Genomic DNA, 10,823 nt, shown 5'->3' on the forward strand with positions numbered 1-10,823 from the left:
TACCTGACTTTTATTATGATCTGGATTGGTTTCCATTAATAAACTCTTGCTGGAATTACCTCAAATTTACATTTCTCTAGTCAATGTTAGCATAAAATCTTGCTGCATGTGGATTTTTACCAAAACTTTTATCATTGCTTTCGGTAGTTTCCCTTTTGGGTGCACATGTCACAGGTGTTCCACCCCTGCCATAGGTATTGTGTTGCTATCCACCTGCCGTTTCCTTATGCACATTAATGCATTTATTTAGCGCTAATTGAGGTGCAAAATATGATCTCCAGTGCACTGTCGACCTGGCATAAACAAACGTATGTGTCACTACCCAATCTATTTCACATAATCTTCCGTGCTAGTACATTTTACTCTGTCTAATGAATTTCCAAGTTGATGCGTAAAATAAAATGGTAATTAATAATGATAATTGAATATTTGCTCAGATATTAAGGCATGGAGGACACAAAATATAGAATGCATCAAAAATGCTCTTTTCATTCTAACATTCCATGGTCATCACATTCTCATTCTGGAATTCTTCAAACATAAAGTAAACAAGTCATGCAGGGAAGTGGTAATTGGCTTTTATTTTATTTCAACTTTTCCATCCATGCTAGCAGCTTTTTAATCTTTCAAATGCCTCGGGGCTTGCACCCCCTCATTTACTTAAAGGTATAACCTTCCCGCATTCCCCTTTTCCCATGGTCATGGCCCCCTCTGTATATGCCTACTTTACACCATTATTATACAAATCCTCAAAATATGACCACTATTATTCTCCTTTGGATCCATCCATGAGTGCACTCCTCGTTCTGACCTTTTCATTTGTTGCCAAGTGGTTTCTTGATTATTGCATTCTTGATGTTAAATGATTAAAAGTTTTGTACCCCACACAAAGTGTAAGAGATGAGTTGCATTTTGCATATTATGATGTTGCTGGACTCTTCTCCCTTTCTCCTCTCCCTCCATCTCTCTGCTTGGGGTGATAGTGTCAATTAAAGTGCCAGTGCCGGGGATGCCGGAGGAGGAGGAGGAGGAAGGCGAACCCCCGCAGGAGGGGACAACCGCCAACCCCCAGAAACCGGTGGACAAGCATGAGGTCAAGTGGCTCAAAGGCAACGTGGACCAGCAGGGATTCTACCGAGTGATGTATGAGCCACAGGAGCTGTGGGATGCCCTGGTCACTGCTATTCTCAAGGACCACGCTGCATTTGCTCCTGCCGACAGAGCCTCAGTCCTCGACGATGCCTTCACGCTCTGCAGGTGAGTGCTCAGGTTGGGGGGTGACAGTGGGGAGGGAGTGTCACAATTGTCTCACGATGGACCCATAACAAGATGTGCCTTGTGTTTTTATTGGTGAAAGTTGAAATTTCCTCTTCATCATGCAAAGCACAAACCTTGGTTTTAACCTTCATAATTATACAACCTAGCATACTCCACTTTCCAGATGATGCCATACATAAATTTATCTATATATTATAAGTATAGAAGATTGGATCTTTATATTTTTGCATCAAAGATGCTTTTCACCATGAGCACCGACAAGAGACTTAACCTACAAATTTGCCCAGGTTTTGCACGTGCTTATTCACCCTCTATACTTCCTGTGCTTTTGCTGAACTCTCTGAGATGATTGAATGGCTTAGTAAATGTTTTCATATAAAATGGGGCCCGCTAGCAAGGGAGATATGTAGATATCATCTTCAAACCACTTGAGAAAGCATCGAGGGAGAGTTTGAGGCACTAGTCACTAACCCTAATCCTCCCCTAACTCCCCTGAAACTTCTTACCCTGCAAATCTTGTATAGTTTAATATAACCTGTCAAGGTTCCAATATTGCTTCCAGGAATTACCGTTGCATAGATTTGCTTGTTGGGTCAAAGTGATCATCGTTGCATTTTGGCCGCGATATATATTTGGAAAAACTCTCTAAATAATTTCAACCATGAGGACAGCTACATCCTGGCTTCGACGTGGTAAAGAGGGTCATTCAATTTGACTACCTAGAAACAGCCAGTCAGGGCCGTCATGGTCAGTCAGCATCTTCTATGTGTAGTGGCCAAATTGCAAGGAAGATCACTTCGACCCGAAGACACCTCCAGGACTGGGGGCAAAACTGTTGTCCAACAAGCCAACCTACGCGACAGACAGCATTGGAACCTTCATCAGAAATACATCACGGAAGCCTTAAGATTAATATAACGTACGTTTTTAGTTGCACAAGTGTTTAATTTTGTGTGATTGAGGTGTTGAATAGAAGTTTCAACACATGTTTTTCTACTTCTTTTCTTGATTATGACCATAAGATTGCACTTACAGTTGGATAAGGATCTCCCACAAATTGTTTTTAAACGAGGTACTCTACAGATTTTATTGTTTTGCAACGTTGATGTAATCTCTATGTATCATTTAAATGCTAGTAATTATCCATTACAGTAAATTTTTTGGTTTATTAATTGGAACAGCAAAGAATCCTAGTAACATCGTTTGATAATAAGGTGAAACAGGCAGAGCCAACATCAAATCCAGTGCATATATTTGTGGTACCCCTGCCAAGGGATGTATTTTATCTTTTTCTCAAACTGTTGACCTTATGTGGTGAAGAACGCAATTTGGGGAAAGTGCCATCATCTGAGGAAGTGTAATTCATTGCCCTTTTATGAAGTAATGTAATAACAATTAATCCTGAGCGTGACCAATGTCTGATTGTGGCTGGCATTTTCGAGGCAAGGCTGGCATGAATGGTGGTGCCATTGTGTGTGTCGCTGGCCCTGGGCCCCCTCTTAACGGCCGCTTGCTTTCTTTCTCTTGGGCGGCAGGGCAGGGCTGGTGAGTGCCACGCTGCCCCTGCGGCTCTCCTTGTACCTGATGAAGGAGCGTGATCTCGTTCCATGGTCAACTGCCCTGGAGCACCTTCAGGGGTGGAGCCGGCGTCTCTCGGCAGCCGCCCCGTACCGACTCTTCTGCCGCTTTGTGCGCTCTCTGCTGGCTCCCTCTGCGCAAGCCCTCGGCTGGGATGACAAGGGACTGCACATCACAAGGTTCTCTTTCTCACTTGGAGGCCAAACCTTTGCATGGAATCGGATGGCCGTTCTTTTTTATCTTCATTCTTTTTCAATTCATCGAGAGCCCATCAAAAATGGGATTTTTTGATCTCATGAATTTTTATTGCAAGGCTTTTGAAGGTTTCATTTAATTGATGACATTACCAAAACTGTAGTAATGAGCCCAAAGGTTGGGTTAATAGGCATGGGTGGAGCTCACCCAATCCTAAGCCCTCTTACAGTTTGCAAAATGTACGCACTCAGGGAAGGGGTGCCAATTTGTTATTTTGTTGTGCCACCTAATAAATGGTTTCTTAGGAAGATCTGGTAACCAAAAAAGTCATTCAGCTTGGATCAAGCTGAGGTTACCCAGAGTCATCACCGGGAATTGAACCCAGCCCCTCCAGTCAGTAGCCCAGCACTCTACCCAACTGCCCCTACCCGACTACCACTTCCCCAATTTTATGATATAAAATCTGCTATGGCCGCAAAAACTAATCTGGACGTAAATACTGCCGAAGTAGTCTTTCCAATGAATGTGGGGAGATGCATATGCATCATTTATGCGATCGTTTGCTTTACATAACAGAAATGACTTGGTGTCGTTCATGCATCTAAAATTTAAATCTAATGCTGCCCCTCAATTCCCACTGTCAGTAACTTCTGTAGTGCTCCAAATTTGGTGAAAACTGCTGTTCTGTTTAACTGGAGTTAAATTATTTCGTATCTTTAGGAAATACCTATGAATAATGCCCGTCTCCCTATTATCATGTATTTGAATTTGACTTCATTGTGAGTGGCTGGTAATGTTGAAAGATGTGCAATAATTAGTGATTAGTTTCATGTGAAATGGAAAGAGGGAAGTAATGCAATGGAGAGGCACTTACTGACTGACTCATGCCAAAGGGAAGCAGAACCATGGCGAGGAGGTATCCGTGGTGCCAAGCTGAAAATGGAGTCAAGAGGCGGGGAGAAGAGAGCCGTCGAATCAAATCTCAAATTGAATCGGCAGTCTTCATTGAAATCCAAATCAAACACTTAGTAATGCCCTCTTTGAGTGAATGTTCAGCTATTGGACAGTGTTATTATAAACTCGATGTTTATTTTATTATTTATTTAAATGTCATCGTCAGTTGAAGTGACTTTCTGAAAAACAAGAGAGTGTGGTTCTAACTTGAAACAATTCGAAAATTAAACAGTACGATAGCGTAATATTAGAAAATACATTTCATTTGCTTTTCAACCCTGCAGATTGGTCCGCTCCGAGGTGTTGACCTCGGCAGTGCTGGCCGGAGTGGAGACTGCCGTGGAGGAAGCCAAGCAGAGGTTTAAAACTTGGATGGTTCGAGGCCAAAGGGTGCCGCCAAACCTCAGGGAAGCCGTTTATGCCGCCGGTGAGAGCTCTTATCCGTTCGCATGCCGTGAGGTGGAATAATTATGTAGATACGGGTGGATTTGCTCGGTTTCTACATATCTGATTTGTTAATGTGAGCTTTTGTCTACCTTGGGGATGCTGCATCCCTGAGCAATAATTGCATGTTAACTCTTGTCTAAATGAATCGGAGGTAAATCTTTTTTTTAGGACGTGCGAGTTGGGAGAATTTAGGGAAAGAGGAGAAGGTTGAAAGGAAGAAAGATTGGAGATGGTGTGAATCGATATACAAAAGCTTTCAGGGACTATCCAGAACCCTGTAGAACTTGATAGTCAACCTGTTGCAAACTCTTTTGGGTATCAGATTTTTCTATTTTCTGTGCTGATCTCTCAATGTTTTCATTCCATATCATTGAAACACGTTCAAGTATAGTCATATATTGCGATGCATTCATGGTTGGAACATGAAGAGGGCTATTCCATAACCGTGGCTGAATATTTCCCATCTGTTGAATCTTTCCAGCTTTGAGTTGGCTCCAGCAATTCCATACTGTGGATTAGAGTCTTGAAGGAGAATGGGCAAAATAAGTTGAATGGTTCAGAAGACAAAATTTTATTAATGGTGATAGTTATTCGATGAATTCCAAGGTGTATCAAAGAAAGGATTGAAACGCACACAGCATCCAAATCTTCTTTGATTTGCGTAGTTACTTTTCAAAAACAAATATTTAATAACAGCTCAAACTCAATTTTTCCATTTTCACAAAAAGCCTTGCCATGACTAATTCAAGCAATTGTCGAACAACAACAGAGTGTCCAAAATGACTGAAATTTTGGTGAGCACTTCTCAATACTCGTCAGCGCATGTGCAAACACGTTCCCTAACTTTAGCTGAAGAGTGCTGCCATCTTCATGTTGGGGTCAGAAACTTAAACGGCCCTCGTAAGAGTGAATCTTCATGCAGGTGATATCACTGAAGCAATGTGGGGCTGTTTAATCTGAGTGTGTGTGGCTAGATGATGTTAAATGTTTCCTAAACGTTAAAAACTTGTTCAGTTTTAAACCTACAATATAATTATTTAAAAGAATTGGATTCGCGGGAGTAGGGAATCACTTTTTTTTGTTTGAATCATTATTTTTATGTTTTTAGCAGCAATGCTGTGTAGAACATGATCCGAATTCAGTTCCTTTGTGCTGACATGCGCATCATTATGCCAACGCCAAGATATTAATCCACTTATCTAATGAGCCAGCATATCAATAGGTGGCAGGGAAGTGCTTTCCCTTATCTTTTGCCCCAGCAGGGATAGGTTTTCTCCAGAAAGAACAAAAACATCACAGGATACCATCCTTTGACACTTAATACCTTTCGCATATCCCTCTTTCACTCATTCACTTTGACAAAGATAAGTCTACCGTTCACTCTATTGTAAATTATTAAAAATACATGCATTTAGGTACAAAGCTTTCTCCCCTTATTCGATGGGGTACCCAAAAATTACCAGGATTGTGCTGTGGACGATAGAGCTAACGCGGTATTCATTTCCACCACTAGGCGAGCATAGTGGGAATCGTTCTGAGTTCCGCGTGGGCATTGTTGTTGTTTGTAAGAAGGTTGTGCTCAATCACAGCAAATTGTTTTGTAATTTGCAGTTTTGCTTGCTCCTTGCTTTGCTCCATGCTGGCAAAGAGCACACCGCTGTGAAATTTTGCTTCCTGCATGGGAAAAACGCTGCAGAAACTGTTGTGGTTTACAAGTGGATATTGCGATGGTAAAAACTCAAGTGTACCAATGGTTTTCTCATTTCAAGGAAGGTTAAAAGTTAATTTTTGATAAACTTCATTCAGGACGTCCATCGACGGCAATCAAGCCAGTGGAAAACTTCATTGTCGCCTCGTCCGGGAAAAGCTCGTCAAGTGAAATCAAACCTCAAGATGATGCTCATTTGTTTTTCTATGTGAGAGGGAGGGAGTGCTTTCTGAATTGGTGCCCCTGGATCATCCTGTCGATTCATGCTTTCTATCTTGAGGCTTTAAAAAGATGGAGTGGGAGTGTGCGGCCAAAGAGGCCAGATTAGCAGGAGACCACCATGGCAATGCACTGGCTCATGCAGCCATTTCAGTGCACCAGTTCTTAGCCAAAAACACCATGACTTCCTTGCCCCACACCCCTTACTCACATGACCACGCTCCGTGCAGTATATATTCTTGTTTCGTTGAATGAAGAGGGACATGAAAGGACAATGTTTTGGTGACGTGGGAACGGTAAAGAAAAATATGAGGCAGGAACTGTCGGGCATCAAAACAAATGAATTGGAAAAATATTTCCAGGAATGGAAACATTTTTACAACTCGTGTATTAAAAATATTAAGTGTAATGAAGAGTACTTTGAAGGTCATGAGGTTGTTTTGTAAAAAATTTAAATCCATATTTAAAAAATAATAATGTTGGCTATTTTTGGGTATACCTCCCTTCGTATACCTAAAAACTTAAATTATTATCCGTTGTGAGCATTGAATTACATATTTATTAATTAATATTTCCTCTCTTCATCGAATAATGTACATCTAATTGTTATTGACTCTCCGTCAAGGAATCAAATATGGAGGGTACAAGGAGTGGGTCTTCTGCTGGAATCGCTACAACACCACGACTGTCCCGTCGGAGCAGAAGCTGCTGCTTCGAGCAATGGGAATGGCTTCGGACCCCTGGATCCTTCAGAGGTGAGTCTGCCTAACAAACTATGCCTGAATACACGTATTTTTAAGGGTTTCTCTACAAGTATATGTTGGGCATGTTTCGTTATTTATTTTGCACCAAACAGCAACACTGAATGGGTTCTTGGGTTGCACCAGACACAATTGCCATGCTTTTGCGTGGTTATTGAGCGCAAAGAGTCTCTCACCACTCTCTCTCGCTCTCTCTCTTCCCATTGTGTTCACGGAGCAGGTATTTACTGGCCACGCTGGATCGTGACCGGGTGAAGCCACAGGACGTGAAGGGTGCCCTGGGTGTGGTGGCCGCGTCCAGTCCCGAGGGGCAGTTCCTCGCCTGGCGCCACCTGAGGGCGCACTGGAATCAGCTGCGTGACCTCTTTGGTGGCGAGGATGGCTCGGGGGATGGTGGCACGCCCCTGGCTGCCACCCCTGTGCCTCGGCAGCAGGCGATGCTGCCCACGTCCTCACACCCGCCACCTGCCGCTCCGTTCGCCCTTGGTGGCCTGGTCTCCACCGTGGTCTCCAACTTTGCTTCCGAGTACGACTACCGGGAGGTAAGTGAGACCCTTGGCACCAACTGCAGTTGTGTCATTCCCAATGTGATGCTTTATTAACTGTCGGTGTGGTGGTGCCAGCTGCTTTCGGACATCGTGGTGGGAGGTTAGGAAATCTCTGTTGCATGCGCTGAAATCACAAATTTTCAAAATCCTAAAATTTAGGTAATATTTTTTTCATGACATATTTTATATTATAAATTTTTCATTTTAAGCCCTCTGTTTGCGTTATAAGAATTTTTATTTTCCTGCTATTTACAACAATTTCATCTGGTCCCATAAAATTTCTGCAATTGCTGCGAGCAAGTTCTTGGCAAACTGCAGAAAATCTAAAACAGAGTGCATCCATGGTATCAATAGGCGGAAGAAATTCAAACTGTTAATAATTTCAGACTGTTTTGTAAAATGATCAGAGAATATCAATAGTTCCTATTAGCAAATAAGAATGAAATGAATTAGCCATCTTCATTACTTCTCATGTTTACATTATCTTCTTCCAGTATTCAGAACTTGATGCAGTACATTAATAATTATTAGGCCCACAGGTATCTGTAAAGTATATTTTCATGAAGTTATTCCTTTGATATTTATCATATTTCTTGACCTCTTGCTACGTGATGAAGTCATAACTTATTACTTTAAGGTCTGTTAAGGAAGGAGAAAATAATTTACTTTTACATATGTGAGGTTCAGTGTGCTTTTGTTATTTTCATTCATTGCGTATAAATGAGTGTGTATGTAGTTAAAGAGATGACCGTGCTCTTTCACAGTTTGTCTGGTTATTATTATAACCTTTACTCCAGTAATAAAGCTTGTAAAAGTAAAAGTTCTCCTTTTCCCACAATTTTCATTTTCCCAAAATTTAAACTCTTTTTCTGGGGTCCTTGGAAAAGTGTAAATGAAAGTTTCTCCTGTATTTTCCGAGGAACTTGCATGGGGATGGCCACTTTCACCATTGCCTAAATACAAGAATCATTGCAAAGGTATTTAAAGTCCATGCCAACCAACATTAAGAAGTATTCAGCAAATTTTGCCTCTAATTTGCATACATCGTGTGAATCTACATGCAGTTTTACATATGAATGTACTACCTTGATCAAAAAGTTCCCGGAATAACCACCGTGTGGCGCTCCCATTGTTCCGATTTGAGTTCTGTTTTTTTTGTTAAATTGGTACATCTGTTGTTGATATTCCCTTTAAATCTTAGTGTCATAACTTGACATTTGCAAAAGTTACGTAGCCAAGAGTACATCTATCTCTGTGTGTGTTGGCGATTTTTTGCAATTTCAGAAATGGATTTAAATTTGCAACAACGAACTTGTATTAAATTTTGCGTAAAAAACGGATTTAGTGGCGCACGGACGTTGGAAATGTTGGAAAAGTGTTTCGGCAACGATTCTCTAAAAAAAACGGTCGTTTACCAGTGGCACGAGCGGTTCAGAAGTGGTCGTGAGTCAATCGAAGATGATGAACGCAGTGGCAGACCATCGACATCGAAAGTCGGTGAAAAAATTGATAAAGTAAAAGAAATGTTGGTCAATAACCGCAAATTAACCATCAGAGAAATAGCGGAGGACTTGAACATTGCCTATGGATCCGCCCAAGACATTGTGGTTAATGATTTGGGTTTCCGTCGTGTAGCAGCAAAGTTGGTGCCAAAAGACCTCAATTTCATGCAAAAAAGAGACCGTGTTGACGTCGCAAAAGACATGATTTGCGAGGCTGAATCCGATCCCACATTCATCAAAAGGATCATTACTGGAGACGAGACGTGGGTTTATGAGTACGACACGCAATCCAGACATCAGGCAAGTGAATGGCGTTCACCAAATGAGCCGAGACCAAAAAAACCACGTCGTTTTCAGTCAAAAAAGAAGGCAATGCTGACGGTTTTCATGGATTACAACGGTGTAGTGCATCATGAATTTTTGCCAGAAGGCCAGACAGTAAACAAAGAGTATTATTTGGGCGTTATGAGACGTTTGCATGAAGCAATTCGCCGAAAGAGACCAGAAATGTGGGCAGAAAACTCGTGGATTTTGCACCATGATAACCCACCGTCGCACAGTGCTATCATTATTCGTAATTTTTTGACGAAAAATGCAACAAATACCATCCAACAGCCACCGAATTCACCTGATTTGGCTCCCTGTGACTTCTTTCTGTTCAATCGAGTTAAAAAACCATTACGGGGAACGCGTTTTAGCAGCCGAGAGGAAGTAATGGAAAAATCGCAGGAAGCACTGATGGACATACCGAAAACCGAATATAAAAAATGTTTCGAGGATTGGATCAAGCGCTGGCATAAGTGTGTTGCAGTCGATGGGGATTACTTTGAAGGGGACAATATAGATTTAGATGAATAAACTTGTATTTTTAATTTTCTGAATAAATTCCGGGAAATTTTTGATCAAGGTAGTATATAAATAGGTAGTGAATGGTTTCCAATGTTCGCTAATATTAATGAGCTTTAACAAGTTGCACCAAGTGTTTAAAAGTGATTGATAACATGGAGGAAATCAGAACAGAAAATCTTATTGCAGGGTAATTCACGTTTACTCATGTGGTAAAGCTTTTTCTACTCAAAGATAGATAACTAAATGTGGAAACTGGAAGGAGGCTTTGGGCCGATCTGGGCCAGAGGGGAGCGTATTCATGCGAGACGTGTAATACCATGGCATCCCTTCTTATCGCCAAGGTGAGCCTGTTCTTTGAGGGCATGGACCTGGGCGGAGGGCGTCGCTCGGTGGAGCAGTCCCTGGAGACGATCCGCCTCAATGCGCAGTGGGTGGCGCGGAGCGAGGAGGAGATTCTTGCATGGCTGGAGAACCACTTTGACAAGGCGGACCACTTGATCCGGGGAAGGTAATCTGCATAGAGAGAGGACCTCCCCCCCCCCCCCCCACACCCACTCACACACACATACTCCCACCATTTGAGGGTCTTTTTTATACACCTACATACCTATGAACATGAACAGCAGAAATACATTGAATATATCAACAATGTGGATCAGGAGGAATTGTCAAAACAAGAACACCAATAGAAATACCAAGAAGAAAGTGTTAATATACAAAAAGAGAGGATTGAGACGATTTTAAAAACTATCCTTTTTGACCTCTGTTTGTGTGTGTGGTGTGT

At 41.8% G+C, this 10,823-nt stretch overlaps 1 protein-coding gene across 1 annotated transcript in view; it reads left to right on the forward strand.

The window, feature by feature from the left end:
* The window catches only part of LOC139696965 (endoplasmic reticulum aminopeptidase 1-like), a 44,916-nt gene extending 34,328 nt beyond the window's left edge, over positions 1-10,588 (forward strand). Inside the window, exons 13-18 of the mRNA XM_071595876.1 lie at positions 984-1,257; positions 2,814-3,035; positions 4,290-4,432; positions 7,005-7,134; positions 7,361-7,682; positions 10,381-10,588. Of these exons, the coding sequence (XP_071451977.1) occupies positions 984-1,257; positions 2,814-3,035; positions 4,290-4,432; positions 7,005-7,134; positions 7,361-7,682; positions 10,381-10,551 (1,262 nt within the window). The 3' untranslated portion in view covers positions 10,552-10,588. The remainder of the gene's footprint in view (positions 1-983; positions 1,258-2,813; positions 3,036-4,289; positions 4,433-7,004; positions 7,135-7,360; positions 7,683-10,380) is intronic.
* The last annotated feature ends 235 nt before the right edge of the window (positions 10,589-10,823 follow it).

The sequence above is a fragment of the Hetaerina americana genome, unplaced genomic scaffold (genome assembly GCF_022747635.1).
Source record: "Hetaerina americana unplaced genomic scaffold, ioHetAmer1.1.p SCAF_7, whole genome shotgun sequence".
NCBI lineage: Eukaryota > Metazoa > Arthropoda > Insecta > Odonata > Calopterygidae > Hetaerina > Hetaerina americana.